This window comes from Babylonia areolata, chromosome 26, assembly GCF_041734735.1.
Source record: "Babylonia areolata isolate BAREFJ2019XMU chromosome 26, ASM4173473v1, whole genome shotgun sequence".
Classification (NCBI taxonomy): Eukaryota; Metazoa; Mollusca; class Gastropoda; order Neogastropoda; family Buccinidae; genus Babylonia; species Babylonia areolata.
Window position 1 is genome coordinate 41,626,756 of NC_134901.1, and position 16,822 is coordinate 41,643,577.

The 16,822-nt window shown below is 45.1% G+C and overlaps 1 protein-coding gene across 1 annotated transcript in view; it reads left to right on the forward strand.

Moving 5' to 3' along the window:
• Nucleotides 1-16,612, forward strand: part of LOC143300318 (uncharacterized) — a 36,201-nt gene extending 19,589 nt beyond the window's left edge. The window contains exons 2-6 of the mRNA XM_076613918.1: nucleotides 3,706-4,667; nucleotides 10,336-10,507; nucleotides 12,335-12,513; nucleotides 14,270-14,465; nucleotides 15,718-16,612. Coding sequence (XP_076470033.1) covers nucleotides 3,706-4,667; nucleotides 10,336-10,507; nucleotides 12,335-12,513; nucleotides 14,270-14,465; nucleotides 15,718-16,574 — 2,366 coding nt within the window. The 3' untranslated portion in view covers nucleotides 16,575-16,612. The remainder of the gene's footprint in view (nucleotides 1-3,705; nucleotides 4,668-10,335; nucleotides 10,508-12,334; nucleotides 12,514-14,269; nucleotides 14,466-15,717) is intronic.
• Nucleotides 16,613-16,822: the final 210 nt, after the last annotated feature.

Here is a 16,822-nt window from a genome sequence, read left to right on the forward strand (position 1 = left end):
GAGAGAGAGAGAGAGAGAGAGAGAGAGAGAGAGAGAGAGAGAGAGAGAGATGAATTGTGACCATGTGTCAGAAACAGTGACAGGGAACTTACCGTCTCCATCATGTTGATGAAACTATGAGCGAAGACAACAAGAATTGAATGTGACAGTTTTGTTTCGTGTTTCTCTGTGTGTCTGTCTGTCTGTCTGTAGATTATCTATCTGTCTACCCGTCTGTTTTACATCTATTAACCTATCTGTTTGTCTGTCTGTCTGTCCGTCCGTCTGTCTGTCTCTGTCTGTCTGTCTGTCTGTAGACTACCTATCTGTCTAACCGTCTATTACACATCTATCAACCTATCTGTCTATCTGTGTCTATGTCAGCCTCTGTCTGTCTGACTCTGTCTGTCTGTCTATGCCTGTCTGTCTATCTCTGTCTGTCTGTAGACTATCTATCTGTCTACCCGTCTATTACACATCTATCAACCTGTCTGTCTGTCTGTGTCTCTGTCTGACTCTGTCTGTCTGTCTATCTGTCTGTCTGTCTCTGTCTGTCTGTAGATTATCTATCTGTCTACCCGCCTGTTATACATCTATTAACCTATCTGTCTGTCTGTCTGTCCATCTGTCTGTCTGTGTCTCTGTCTGTCTGTCTCTGTCTGTCTGTCTGTAGACTATCTGTCTACCCGTCTGTTATACATGTATTAACCTATCTGTCTGTCTGTCTGCCTGTCTGTCTGTCTGTCTGTGTCTCTGTCTGTCTGTCTGTCGACTATCTATCTGTCTACCCGTCTGTTATACATCTATTAATCTGTCTGTCTGTCTGCCTGTCTGTCTGTCCGTCTGTCTGTGTCTCTGTCTGTCTGTCTGTAGACTATCTATCTGTCTACCCGTCTGTTATACATCTATTAGCCTGTCTGTCTGCCTGTGTGTCTGTCCGTCTGTCTGTCTGTGTCTCTGTCTGTCTGTCTGTAGACTATCTATCTGTCTACCCGTCTGTTATGCACATATTAACCTATCTGTCTGTCTGTCCGTCTGTCTGTCTGTATCTCTGTCTGTCTGTCTGTCTGTCTGTAGACTATCTATCTGTCTACCCGTCTGTTATACATCTATCAACCTATCTGTCTGTCTGTCTGTCCGTCTGTCTGTCTGTGTCTCTGTCTGTCTCTGTCTGTCTGTAGACTATCTATCTGTCTACCCGTCTGTTATACATCTATCAACCTGTCTGTCTGTCTGTCTGTCTGCCTGTCTCTGTCTGTCTGTCTGTAGACTATCTGTCTACCCGTCTGTTATACATCTATCAACCTATCCGTCTGTGTGTCTGTCCATCTGTCTGTCTGTCTCTGTCTGTCTGTCTGTAGACTATCTATCTGTCTACCCGTCTATTATACATCTATCAACCTGCCTGTCTGTCTGTGTCTCTGTCAGTCTCTGTCTGTCTGACTCTGTTTGTCTGTCTATCTGTCTGTCTGTCTGTTTCTGTTTGTCTGTCTGTCTGTCTATATGTCTGTCAGTCACTGTCTCTGGATGTCTGTCTGTCTGTGTCTGTCTGTCTGTGTCTGTCTGTCTCTCTCTCTGTCTCTCTCTCTCTCTCTCTCTGCGTGTCTTAATGTATGTGTAAGTGGGTTTGTGCATAAGAGAGAGAGAGAGAGAAAGAGAGGGAAAAAGAAAAAGGGGGCGTGCGATAATTTATATATATATATATATATATATATATATATATATATATATATATATATATATATATATAATATTTGAAGTAAGCCCAACACTCGGCTTATATCACAGATTGACATAAGTTTACATTTGGGCCAACAGCAAAGTGAGAGCTGTATTATCAATGGTTTCTCCAGTCAATGGGAAACCATTTACAGCTTAGTCTTTTGTGAAGGACTATGACTCTCAAACTGGGAGGCAAAATTGCACTGGCTCTTAGTGCTGCAGCCTTGTGGGCTAGTTGACCTTTGGGAACCATCCCAACGCCGACTGTCCTAAAACCCTCTTGGCCGAGAGAGTGGGGATGTAACTTGTGCAAGACACTCTCCACTATAATCAAATCCTAGCCCAGATAGTCGGGACAGCAGCTGCCGCCTCTGCCGTTCTGATGGTCATAGTCGGACACGACTGACTATCATATATATATATATATATATATATATATATATATATATATAAATATATATTTGAAGTGGGTGATACACAGTTCACGCGACAAGAGTGACACTGCGATGTTTGAGAGAGAGAGAGAGAGAGAGAGAGAGAGAGAGATCATATCAACATAAAATACGTGTCAGTGATAGCGATCTGTACACAGGGACAAGATAAAACACTTTTTTTTCTTCTTTTCTTACACATCTGGCGATAGAATATCGTTTGTCTTTTTTTCATCTTTTTCTTTTCTTTTTTTTTTCATTCATGTGTTTCTGTTCTTTTTTTCTTTTTCTTTCTTTTTTTTTTTTTTTCTTTTTTTTTTTTTTATAATGTGTTTTTTAGCTGTTGATATCGAGATAACTGCAAAACCAAACCATTGTTTACCTGGCGACCCGATACCAAATCTCGATGATGATGATGATGATGATGATGATGCTGATGATGCTCAGCCTCAACGGTCAAACAGCAGCAAGTCAATTTGTTAAATGACATGATCACTCAACAAAAGTACGGTGTCATTACCGGTGTAACAGGCCGAACCCTACCCCTGGCTAGTTTATACCCCCCCGGCTTTACAATGACTTTTAAAAAAAAAAAACCGCTTTGTTTGTTTGTTGTTGTTTGTTTTTTGGGGAGAGGGTGGGGGGTTAAAAATGAGAATTAGTCAAAGGGGTTATTGGTCTGAAAATTGGATAAGTCACTTTCGTCCATTTTTTTTCCCTTTATCTATATGGATAATTATGCTTTTTTTGTCCAAAAATGTCTGTAAATTTGAACCGTTCAATCATCATTTCCTGGGGCGGGGGTGTGGGGGGGGTGGGGGGGGGGTGAGAGAGACAGAGACAGAGACACAAAGAGAGAGAGAGACAGAGAAAGTGTGTGTGTGTGTGTGTGTGTGTGTGTGTGTGTGTGTGTGTGTGCGTGCGCGCGTGTGTGTGTGTGTGTGTCTGTTTGCACGCGCCCACGTAATATTAGGTACCTTTTTTTTTCTTGCTCTTTTACTTTTTTAGTGGAGACCTCTGTCCTCAGTACCATCTCGTTCGTCTTTCTTGTTCGTCTCGATCCTTTCCTTTCTTCTTTCTTTCTTTCTTTTTCTTTCCATACATTTTTACATAACCTATGAAGTGATGTGGAGTGATGGCCTAGAGGTAACGCGTCCGCCTAGGAAACGAGAGAATCTGAGCGCGCTGGTTCGAGTCCAGGCTCAGCCGCCGATATTTTCTCCCCTTCCACTAGACCATTAGGGGTGGTCTGGACGCTAGTCGGGTGTTTTGTTGTGTGTGTGTGTGTGTGTGTGTGTGAGAGAGAGAGAGAGAGAGAGAGAGAGAGAGAGAGAGAGAGAGAGAGAGAGAGAGAGAGAGAGCTTCGCCATGACTTTTTTTCATGTACTTTTACATTTATGTTCCCACGTTTACTTATCTACGCTGTGATAATGTACCTGAAGCAGTTTCTGTAATTTTGAGATGATGTTCTTTTCTTCTCGTATTGTACCTAACCTGACCTTATCTGACCTGACCTTGACCTTGACCTTGACCTTGACCTGACCTGACCTGACCTCACTTTATCCCGCTGCAGAGAGGCAGACAGACCGCCAGTCAGTAATACCCCTGACCCACGATCAACGAACCACGTTTGATCCAGCACGACCACTCCCCCAACCACCACCCATCACCACCACCACCACCACCACCACCACTACCCGCAACGCCACAAGTCACCGACGGACATGTCAGCCCGCGTTGTTCTCACCCTCCTCATCACCATCTTCATCGTCCCAAACCTCCTTCACCCACCCTCCTCCTCCTCCTCTTCATCCTCCTCCTCCTCCTCCTTCCACGCCTGCTGCGGCCGCGAGCGCCGCCGCCGCCGCCACGTCACTGGAGCTCCGGCTGAGCAGTGACGTCACCGATGACGACATACGCGTGGTGGAGGAGCACGTGCAGGTGGTGCGCTTCAACTACACCCTGAGCGTGTCAGGGGAGGCCAACCACTCCCTGGCGCTGGCTGTCTGCGCCACGGTGGACGACCCGGACGTGGCCCGGGCCTGGGTGAGCAAGGACGCCATCCTCCCCTTGAGCGCCGACCTCGAGGGCGAGTTCAACGTGACGGTGCTGGGCGTGTTCGTCGGGAGAGCCGTGGTGCACGTGCACTTCGTGGTGGGCCAGAGCGGCGGGCGGCTCGTGCGCTGCGGGGAGCCCGGGGCTAAAGACCTGCAGGAGCTGCTCAAAGTGTCCGAGGCCCAGCAGGGCAAAGAGATGGAGATGAACGTGACCAAGACCTCCTCCTCCTCCTCCTCCTCCTCCAACTCCTCCTCCTCCTCTGTGGTGGGGCTGCACAGCGGGCGCCGCTACAAGGTGGCGGTGCTCAGGGCAGAGAGGGCCATCGACATGGTGTTCCGGACGGGGACGGTGCTCCTGGTGGTCATCGTCAACATCGGCATGGGCTGCAAGCTGGACCTGCAGATCATCAAGAGCACCCTGAGGAGGCCCTTCGCCCCGGTCACCGGGCTCTGCTCCCAATTCATCGTCATGCCTTTGGTGAGGTTTTGGTTACGTGGTGGGGGTGGTGGTAGGGGGAGGGGTTGGTGGGAGGTAAGGGGGTGGATGGGGGGTTGGGGGGGGGGGGGCTTGTGGTGTGTGTCGTGGGTGTGTGTCGTGTGTGTGGGTGTGTGTGTGTGTGTTTGTGTGTGTGTGGTGTGTGTCGTGTGTGTGTGTGGTGCGTGTGTGTGTTTGTGTGTGTCGTGTGTGTATGTGTGTGCGTGTGTGTGTGTGGTGTGTGCGTGTGTGTCGTGTGTGTATGTGTGTGCGTGTGTGTGTGTGTGTGGTGTGTGTGTGTGTGATGTGAGTGTGTGTGTGTGTGTGTGTGTGTGTCTTTGGTGTGTGTGTGCCTGTCTGTGTGGTGTGTGTGTGTGTGTGTGTGTGTGTGTGTGTGTGTGTGTGTGTATATGTGTGTGTGTGTGTGTGTGTGTGTGCAGGTGTGTGTGTGTGTGTGTGCATGTGTGTGTGTGTGTGTGTGTGTGTGCGTGTGTGTGTGTTTCTTTGTGTACCGAATGCCTGCGCATCTACATGTTAACGTGACAGCACAAGAAAGAACGACAGTCATAAAAAAAAATTTTAAGTTTAAATAAAACCCCAGCTAAAATATTACAGTGGGGAGTGGGGGTAAATTTACCAACGTCACACACGCTGGGCTACTTCCTGTTTTCTCCCACTGCGTATTAATCTTGCTTCCCACGTCAAGAAGACTCACGGTCTCTTCTAAATGCTGTCCTTAGGGGGGGTATAAAGCCCAAACATTTTCACTTTTAGCGAAATCTTTGACGGGCGCCATAGCCGAATGGTTAAAGCGTTGGACTGTCAATCTGAGGGTTCCGGGTTCGAATCACGGTGACGGCGCCTGGTGGGTAAAGGGTGGAGATTTTTACGATCTCCCAGGTCAACATATGTGCAGACCTGCCAGTGCCTGAACCCCCTTCGTGTGCATACGCAAGCAGAAGATCAAATACGCACGTTAAAGATCCTGTAATCCATGTCAGCGTTCGGTGGGTTATGGAAACAAGAACATACCCAGCATGCATCCCCCCGAAAAACGGAGTGTGGCTGACTAAATGGCGGGGTAAAAAACGGTCATACACGTAAAAAGCCCACTCGTGTACATGCGAGTGAACGTGGGAGTTGCAGCCCACGAACGAAGAAGAAGATTCCCCCACAAAAGAACAACACCGCCAGTTTAGGACAATGCCAAACATCTCCGCTGTGAAATGTGTATGGGGCATAAAGTTTTGTTTAATGTGTCAGTCACGACAGCCAAAAGTGCACGCATTTTCGCAAGCCAGTGTGTGAAATCGTTTGTCTCTCGTCCCGATTGGGTCTGCCGAGTGGTTGTTTTTTGTGGGTTTTTTTCCTTGTTGTTTTTGACTCACTTGTGTAAACAAAGTGAGTCTATGTTTTAACCCGGTGTTCGGTTGTCTGTGTGTGTGTGTGTGTGTGTGTGTGTGTGTGTGTGTGTGTGTGTGTGTGTGTGTGTCTGTGTCTGTGTGTCTGTGTGTCCGTGGTAAATTTTAACATTGACATTTTCTCTGCAAATACTTTGTCAGTTGACACCAAATTTGGCATAAAAATAGGAAAAATTAAGTTCTTTCCAGTCATCTTGTTTAAAACAATATTGCACCTCTGGGATGGGCACCAAAAAAAATAATAAAAAGAAGCCTAATTATATGCAAACTGCATTTACTGTTATATTTATATTTTTTGTATTCTCTAAACTTGGCACTTTGACCTCTTATTCTGACACAACAACAAGAGGAGTCATTATTATCATTTTTTATTCAAACAGGAACTTCTTTTGCTCAGCATGGAAGTTTTATTTATTTTGCAAACGTTTTGGTGCAGATAGTAAGAAAGGGAAATTACTCTGTAATTAATGCTAGGGGACTTAATTTGCTTTAAACTGATCTTTCTCATCTTAAACATTACATTTTGAAATTATACTCAATACGTAAAAAGCTTGGATTTTTTTTTTTTTTTTTTTTTTTAAGTGTATCACAAGTGAGTCTTGAAGGCCTTGCCTCTCTTGTTTGTTTTGGTTTTTTTCATCTGTGCAATGCGTTGTTTTACGTGAATGGGATAGGCTAAGAGGTAGGTGGACCGGGAGGGGGGCGGCGTCGGGGGGTGTAGGGGTGGGGGTGTGGGGGGCAAATGTTGACCTAAGGAAAGGATAGGACGAAGGATGAGGGACTGTGATGAAAATATATGGTTGAAATCATCTTTAATTGTTCAACAGTACTACATGATTACAATGCAATCAATGACAAAAAGAGCATCAACAAGCTTAAAGTTTATACTGTGCTCACAACGTTTTGCACTTTTAATTTTTAACATGACGGCTGATGAACCATGTTATCAATTGTATCCAATAACATTCATAAACAGTAAGTAATGAAATAATGAAATAAAACAAATAAACAAATCATGCATAATATAGTAAAATAATGCTAATATAAAATATATAAATAAAAATATATAAAACAATTTACCCTTTTTATCTCTTTTTTTTTCTTCTTTTTTTTTCTTTTTTTGTTGTTGTTGTTTTGGGTTTTGTTTGTTTGTTTTTTGTTTTGGTTTGGGTTGTTTTGTTTTTGTTTTTGTTGCTGTTGTTCCTGAAGTTGAGAGTGGGGGTTGGGGAGGTTGGGGGGTGGGTGGGGGAGGATGATATCTTCGTTTTTCCTCAAGGAAGCGGAAAGTGCGTCTTTGACTGATATTTTATACTGGAACCATCTACTCCATTAGTCCATCAGGTGCGCCGAAACTGGGGGTGGTATACTAACTCAGGAAACTGAAACACACACACACACACACACACACACACACACCAAGCATACAACACGCGCGCGCGTGCGCGCACTCTCACACACACACACACACACACACACACACACACACACACACACACACAGCGAGTGGCAATAAATGTCACAGCGTCCTGCATCACCATATTTATTGCAAAAAAAATGTTGACAGCTATGAAATAGTGATACAGGATGTCTCCACACCCCTCTCTTTGTCTGTCTGTCTGTCTCTGTCTCTGTGCCTGTTTGTCTCTGTCTCTCTGTCTCTGTCTCTCTTGGGAGGTCTCTGGGCAACCTTGTGCATTTAAGTTCAGTTTGTTGATGTCTTCCCAAAAACGCACAAAGATATAATTATGGGACCTGTTCAAATTACTGGAGATACCTCGTTATTACATGTTGTATTTGCTTTTTCATGAAATGCTTATTCATTTATTTGTTTGTTTGTTTATTTATTTATTTATTCATTCATTTCTTTCTTTGTTTATGGATGTATTTATAGTTCTTACTTATTTGTGGGTTCATCCGTCTATCTGTAAGGGTCCTCCATTCTCCTGGTTTCTCCCCTTTACTTTCTTTTTTTTCTGGTTTTTGTTGTTGTTGTTGTTATTTTGTTGTTTTTAACTTGTTCCATTGCATGAAAAATATAACATAAAATAAGCAGTCATTTTTATCATTTTTTGTTCAAACAGGAACTTCTTTTGCTAAGCATGGAAGTTATATTTATTTTGCAAATGTTTTGGTGCAGATAGTAAAAAAGGGAAATTACTCTGTAATTAATGCTAGGGGACTTAATTTGCTTTAAACTGGTCTTTCTCATCTTAAACATTACATTTTGAAATTATACTCAATACATAAAAAGCTTGTGTGTTTTACTCTCAGTGTACAGGGCTTTCACTATGTTCATTCGCCCAAGTGGTCTTTTTCGGAAAATACTAAAATCAATACGACGAGTGGACTTAATAGATCTATTGGCTGAGCCCCGAAGGTCATGGACAAAAATCAATTGCGTACACATATTTATACACATTCAAAGCGCGTGCTCATATACTTCGCGAACGCGAACGACGCCATTTTGATTCAAGTTGTTGACCTGCCCGTTCAATCCTATATGGACAATACACGATAACATGTGATGGAAAGTTGGAGAAAGAGACCGCTAAATATTTATTCAGAGAAAGATTGGTGAACGCCTTGTCACTTGCTGGATTATGCCCCAAAATGCCATAAAAAATATTTACAGAATCAGTCGGATTTCACAGTTAAAAATACTAAACCATGTGAGTTAATACCCTTGATCGGAAACGTAAAAATTTCCAGTCTTGACTTTTCTCAAAATGAAGTCCTTTTCACTTCATAAGACGTTTAGAAGTACTTGTACTTGGCTCTACGTGTTATTAGTTTAACAAAATACTCAATTTTCATATCAACTTTAAAACTATAAAACTAGAATGAACATAACAGAGAAATTGAATCGACCGTATCAACTGAACCGGGTGTAACAAACTGAAACTTGTACATCTATCTAGATCCAGGGAAAACGGCTAAATGTTGCAGTGTGATTGCGGCGATAGCCACGTCTCCTTTACCGCGGACTTAAAAATAATTTTTAATTGCCATTAAAGATTTTTTGAATGCCCAAGATACACCAGAATAATATGATTTAAACAGCGTTCTCACCGCGAATACTGCAATCGATTTATCGCCCTTTAAAAAAGCATGTTTAAATATTATATTTTTGAATGTCAGTTAAGGAGTCACGATAGTGTAATGGGTAAGACAGTTTCTTCTCACCCGAGCACGCGGAGTTCGAATCTGCCGTTAGGACTTTTTTCTTCTTTTAACCCGAAGCTTCATAATAACAAATATAGAACACATTTTAACGATTAGATTTTTTTTTTTAAAGTGTATCACAAGTGAGTCTTGAAGGCCTTGCCTCTCTTGCTTCTTCTTCTTTTCCGTTTACACATTTCCTTTTTTTTTCAGGGACAAAAGATTCATCCTTTATTAGCATTGCAAATGACAAGACAGTAAAAAAAAAAATTCTAATAAAATAAAATAAAATAAGGTTATAATGTGCTATGTCTACACAGACTATATTGCACTCATTAATCATTGTTCACTTCGTTTAAAAAAAAAAAGGGGGGGGGGTGTGAAATTGTTGATATATACTTAAACACACGCAGCAACAACTGATAAAGTGTGGCGCAATCAAAGAAGCAGGTGAAAACAAGATGGAAGGCACACTGAATACATAGCGTTCTGTGTATCGTAGCAACACTTGTGTCTTATAAACCTTAAGGTTTCATGACAACAAAATATATTCTCTACATTCTCACACACACACACACACACACACACACATATCAAATCAAATCAAATCAAATCAAAAACACTTTATTAATCCACATGGAAATTAACTTGTGCAATCACAGGCTCGTTGTAAACACTAGCATAAAATCATCATGCGCAACATAAGAAGAGATTAAAACTAGTCAAATAAGAATTCCCAATAGCTGACGATAGACTAAGCCCCCCCACCCACCCACCCCTCCGCACACACACATACTCATGTTAAGACAATAGGGTATTGCACAACAATATTTACAAATGAAAACATCCAACAAAAAAGGGTATATATTACTAAAAATGACATGCGCGCACGCACGCACGCGCGCGCGCGCGCGCACACACACACACACACACACACACACACACACATAGAAGACACATACACATGGAGACACACATACACATGGAGACACACATACACATGGAACACACATACACATATCGCTCGGGTGACCCAGATGTCTGGCATTCATTAACCGACTGTGTTTTTTTTATATATACACATACAGATATCGTTTGGCGTAACCCAGGTGTTCGACCTGGCCCCCGGGGTCGCCCTGGGGTTCTTCGCTCTGGGCTGCTCCCCGGGTGGCTCTGCCTCCAACGTCTTCTGCTACCTTCTGGGCGGGGACGTCTCCTTGTCCGTCACCATGACGTTCTGCAGCACTGTCGCCTCTATCGGTCAGTTGGTGGGTGGGGGGGAGGGAAGGGGAGGGGAGGGGAGGGGATGGGGGGATGGGGTGTGTGTGTGTGTGTGTGTGTGTTGGATGGGGAGAGGGGCATGGCAATGTGTGTGTGTGTGTGTGTGTGTAGGGTAGTGGTGGTTGTGTGTGTTTGTGTTGGGTGGGGGCGGGGGAGGGGAAGTGAGGGGGGTAGGGCAGGGTGTGTGTGTGGGGGAGGGGGGGGGGGAGGCGGGCAGGGGGTAATAGTAGTAATAGTAGCAGCAGTAGTAGTAGTAGATAGTGTGTTGGGGGAGGGGGAGGGGGCGTGGCAGTGTGTGTGTGTGTGTGTGTGGTGGATCGTGTGTTGGGTGAGAGGGAGAGGGCGTAGCAGGGTATGGTTATTGGATCTATTATGTTATTCTTGGTTTGGGGGGTTGTTGGGATTTGTTTTGTTGTTGTTGTTGTTTTTGTTTTTTGTTTGTTTGTTTGTGGGTTTGTTTGTTTTTTTGTTTTGTTTTTGTTGTTGTTGTTGTTGTTGTTTTTTAATGTTATTCATGTTTTGTTTCGTTATATGGGCCGAAATGTTATAAAAATAAAATAAAAAAGATTAAAAAATAAAATTAAAAAAGGGGAGGGCAGGCCTTCATTGTGACTCATTCTTTACCCATTAAACATTCAGTCAGTCCGTCTGTCATTCGTCTTCTTCTTTGAACTGAACTGAACTGAACTGAACTGCTGTTCGCTTGTCACCTTCTACCGCTTGATATCTTCTTTCGTCATGTCATGTCATGTCATGTCATGTCATGTCATGTCATGTCACGTGTCACATCATGTCGTGTCGTGTCATTTTACGTCATGTCACGTCAGATCACTCCATGTTACGTTCCGTCAGTGTCACATCACGTCGTGTCATGTAGTGTCATATCATGTCACGTCCCGTAATCACACCTCACCTCACCTTACCGCACCTGCCTTCCGTTCGCTTTGTTAGCGTCACTGTCACTGTCACTGTCACTGTCACCGGCACTGTCACGGTCACCGTCACCTTCACTGTCACTGTCACCGTCACCATCACTGTAACTGTCACCGTCACTGTGACTGCCACCGCCACTGTCACCGTCACTGTCACTGTCACCGTTACTGTCACTGTCGCCGTCGCTGTCACTGTCACTGTCACCGTCGCTGTCACCATCACTGTCACCGTCACTATCACTGTCACCGTCACTCCGTCACTATTACTGTCACCGTCACTGTCATGATCACTGTCACTGTCACCGTCACAGTCACCATCACTGTCACCGTCACTGTCACGTCACTATCACTGTCACCGTCACTGTCACCGTCACCGTCACTGTCATCATCACTGTCACTGTCACTGTCATCGTCACTGTCACCATCACTGTCACCGTCACTGTCACCATCGATGTCACTATCACCGTCAATGTCACTGTCACCGTCACTGTCACCGTCACCATTACTGTCACCTTCACTATCACCGTTTAGTGTCACTGTCACCCTCACTGTCACTATCACTGTCATCATCACTGTCACCGTCACCGTCACCGCCACTGTCACCGTCACTGTCACCGTCACCGTCACCGTCACTATCACCGTCACTGTCACCGTCACTTTCACTGTTACCGTCACTGACACGTTCATTGTCACTTTCACTATCACTGTCACTGTCACCGTTAATGTTACTGTCACCTTCAATGTCACTGTCACTGTCACCGTTAATGTCACCGTCACCGTCAATGTCACTGTCACTATCACCATCAGCGTCACCATCACTGTCACCATCACGATCACTGTCACCATCACCGTCACCGTCACTGTCACTGTCCAGGACTGCTGCCCATGTGGATGTCGACGCTGGGTCGCTACGTGTCGGGTCTGGACGACGTCAACATCCCCTTCGCCAACATCATCTACTCCCTGCTGGGCCTGGTGGCGGCCTGTGGCTTCGGCCTGCTGCTCAAGACCAAGAAGCCCACCTGGGCCAAGGTCGCCATCACCATCAGCAAGGTCAGCTTCTTCAGAGTCCATCAGCTTCAGTTTCAGCTACAGTTTCGGTTTCGGTTTCGGTTTCTCAAGGGGGTCGTCACTGCGCGGTTTGGATCAGTCCAGTAGTTACATAATACGCCTGCACCACATCTGCCAGGGCTGGTGTCTGGGTGGCACTGTAATCCCACTGTGCTTGGTCAGGCCTTGAGTGCATGCATAATGCATTTATATATATATATATATGTATATATATATATATATATATATATATATATATATATATATGTGTGTGTGTGTGTGTGTGTGTGTGTGTGTGTGTGTGTGTGTAAATTTCGTGCGTGCTTCAGTTTTAGTTTCTTCTGCTTGTTGTTCTTGTTCTCCTCGTTCTTGTTGTTGTTGTTGTTGTTCTTATTGTTGTTCTTCTTCTTCTTCTTCTTGTTCTTCTTGTTCTTGTTGTTGTTCTTCTTGTTCTTGTTGTTGTTGTTCTTCTTCTTCTTCTTGTTCTTCTTCTTGTTGTTGTTCTTCTTCTTCTTCTTCTTGTTCTTCTTCTTGTTCTTCTTGTTCTTGTTGTTGTTCTTCTTGTTCTTGTTGTTGTTGTTCTTCTTGTTCTTCTTGTTCTTCTTCTTCTTCTTCTTGTTCTTGTTCTTCTTCTTGTTCTTTTGTTCTTTTTCTTGTTCTTGTTCTTCTTCTTCTTCTTGTTCTTCTTCTTCTTGTTCTTCTTCTTGTTCTTCTTCTTGTTCTTCTTGTTCGTGTTCTTCTTGTTCTTCTTCTTGTTCTTTTGTTCTTTTTCTTGTTCTTGTTCTTCTTCTTCTTCACGCTCTTCATCATCATCATCATCAGTAGTAGCAGCAGTAGCAGTAGCAGCAGTAGCAGTAGTAGTAGCAGTAGTATCACTCACTTTGGATGTATGTAGAGTGGGAAAGGGAGAGTGTGAGTGGGGGGGGAGGGAGGGTTTTTTGAGAAAGAGTGGTCATGAATGTTTTATGTTACTTGTAATGTTTTTCTTTCATGTGAAGCGCCTTGAGCTCTCATTGAGAAAGGGCACTATATAAATGTGCATTATTATTATTATTATTATCATTATTATTGTTATGATAAGATAAGATAAGATAAGAATAAGTTTATTATCTCCAACTGGAGAAATTTGGTCAGGTGCATTATCACAACATAGACAAGTAAACAACATGGGGACCATAACTGTAAAAGTCAACAACAGCTTTTACGAATATTACGAAGATACAAATGTAAAAAAAATATCACATACACCGTTTCATACATTCATCCACACACTGCAGGCAATAACTAGTATTCTTAATGTAAAAACAGAAAGAATTAGGAAACATTATTTTAATATAATTGTAAACATAGCCTACTATACTGCACATTGATTATAATAGACAGATAAGATAAGAATAAAGATAAATTGAGGAAGACCGCAACCAGATAATCAGCACACACCCGCACTCGCCCACCCACCACCCACCCCCCACACACAGATTGCTTGATTAACTCACTCAGTACGGCCAGTCCTCTCTTCTCCTCTACACAGACCCCTCGGATGTCCAGTGGGTGTCTCAATGACCCAACCTTTAGCTTCCGTCGTCAGAATTGTGGTATTCTTTGTCAACATTCACCTCTCCAGTGTAAGAGCGTTCCGCTTGTAATATTTTGATGATGGTAATTGGGGTGAAACGCTGTTGACGTCGTCTCTTTCGCCGTTCGTATGGAAAGAGTTAAACAAGAGTACTAAACATATGTTCTCAAATGGTGTTGACAGGTGGGCATTGCGCTGTTCATCATCTTCATCCTGACAGTGGGGGTGTACGCCAACCTGTACGTGTTCTCTCTGATGAAGGGCGTGGTGTTGGCCGCTGCTGCAATGCTGCCATACTGTGGCTTCCTTATCGGAGGCCTGGTGGCGCTTGTCCTGCGGCTACCGGCTAAACACGTCATCACCATCGCTATTGAGACGGGTGTGTGGGTGGTGGGTGGGGAGTAGGGGATACAGAGGGGAGGTGAGGAGAGGGATGGGGGATTGGGGGGGGGGAGGTAGGGGACAGGTGTGAGTGTGTTTGAGGAGTGTGGCTAGGTGTGAGGATGTGTATGTTTGTAGTGTGTGTGTGTGTGGGTGTGTGGAGGGGGTGGGTGGGTGGGGTATGGGTGTGAGTGTGTGGGTGGGGGTGGTATGTGGGGGGATTGGTGGGGGATGGATGTGTGTGTGTGTGTGTGTGTGCGGGGGTAGGTGGGGTGTATGTATGTATTTGTGTGTGTGTGTGTGTGTGCGCGCGCGCGCGCGCGCGTGTCCGGCGTTTTCCTGCGCTACCCTGCACTGCACTCGGTGGTACAGAACAGGGTATGGTAAGTATAGGAAAGGGGAATACATTTTATTGTTGTATTTTAGGACAGAGTAGTAGTACATTACAGGGTCATTACCTGACAGAGCAAGGCAGTGAAATCCCCCCCCCCCCCACCCCCACACCCCCGTCGCCGTTATCGTTGTCGTTAATCGTTGTCGTTGTCGTTATCGTTGTCGTTGTCGTTTTCGTTATAATGGTCTTTGTCGTTATCGTTGTCATTATCGTTGTCGTTATCGTTGTCGTTATCGTTATCGTTATCGTGGTCGTTGTTATCGTTGTCGTTGTCATTATTGTTGTTGTTATCGTTGTCGTTGTCATTATCGTTGTCGTTATCGTCATCGTTGTCGTTATCGTTGTCGTTGTCGTTATCGTTGTCGTTATCGTTGTCGTTGTCGTTATCGTTATCGTTGTCATTGTTATCGTTATCGGTATCGTTGTCGTTATCGTTGTCGTTATCGTTGTCGTTGTCGTTATCGTTGTCGTTGTTGTTATCGTTGTCGTTGTCGTTATCGTTATCGTGTCGTTGTCGTTATCGTTATCGTTGTCATTGTTATCGTTATCGGTATCGTGGTCGTTATCGTTGTCGTTATCGTTATCGTTGTCGTTATCATTATCGTTGTCGTGGTCGTTGTCGTTATCGTTGTCGTTATCGTTGTCGTTGTCGTTGTCGTTATCGTTGTCGTTATCGTTGTCGTGGTCGTTATCGTTATCATTGTCGTAGTCGTTATCGTTATCGTTGTCGTTATCGTTATCGTTGTCGTTATCGTTATCATTGTCGTGGTCGTTATCGTGATCGTGGTCGTTGTCGTTATCGTGATCGTTGTCGTTGTCGTTGTCATTATCGTTATCGTTGTCGTTGTTGTTCCAGGGATCCAAAACACGGGTGTAGCCATGATCGTCCTGCTGCTGTCGCTGGACCACCCGGAGTCCGACCTCAGCATCGTGGCCCCCGCCACCTCCGCCCTCTTCACCCCCATCCCTCTCTACTTCGCCATCCTCTTCTTCAAGACCCGCCGATGCTACCGTCGTAGGAAGAAACGTTCCGCCGGCGACGACGACGGCAAAGGCAACAACGACAACGCTGTCACGACCAGCACCACGGAGAATGACAACTCGGAGAGGAACCCAGAAAATGGTGATGTCGGTGGTGGTGGTGGTGGTGGTGGTGGTGGTGGCACCACCTCCTCCAGTCCCAAGGAGAGCCTATGCAAGAAGCTGTTCGGCAAGGGAGAGGAAGCAGCAGCAGCCACCACCACCACCACCACCACCACCACCACCGGAGGCGGCGGCTGCCCGGTCGTAACCTGCTGGAGTAGACCCTGCCTGTACTGCTGGGGTCACCTGGACATGGAGACTGGCAGCCCCGGGGACCTGGAGTTCGTGGTGCCAGACCCCAGTCGCTCGGAGCCAGGGTCCCTGGAGGAGAAGAAGCGAGAGGTGGAGTCTTTCCAGTTCGACAACCCGGCTCTGGAGAAGGAGGAGGAGGAGAAGGAGGAGAGGGATCCCGAAAACCCCACACCCCCACCATCACCACCACCACCACAACGCCGTGAAAGCGTCCCAGCCATGAAGGAGGAGAAGGAGGAGGAGAAGGGGGAGGAAAAGAAGGAGGGGGAAGAGAGGTCCGGGAGTCCTTCTTCAGGGTCCTCCCAGTCCCTTCCCCGCGATGACGACGACATGGTCTGGACCGTCCAGCAGGACGGAGTCATGTCCAGCCGGTGCTGAGCAAGGCATTGCCTTCCCCGTCTGTAATTTGTTGCCGGTTTTTTGTTTTTTTGTTTTTTTGTTTTGTTTTTTTGTTTTTTTTAAAGAAAACTGGGAGGCGGGGTTGAGGAGGGGGTGGTGGGTGGGGGATGAAAATGTGCTTTATCAAGATGCCGTGCCGGTGATTACGTTAACGATTTGTTGTTGTTGTTGTCGTTGATATTGTTGACGATCAGTTCAACTTGAGTCGTACAATTTCTTATGTAATT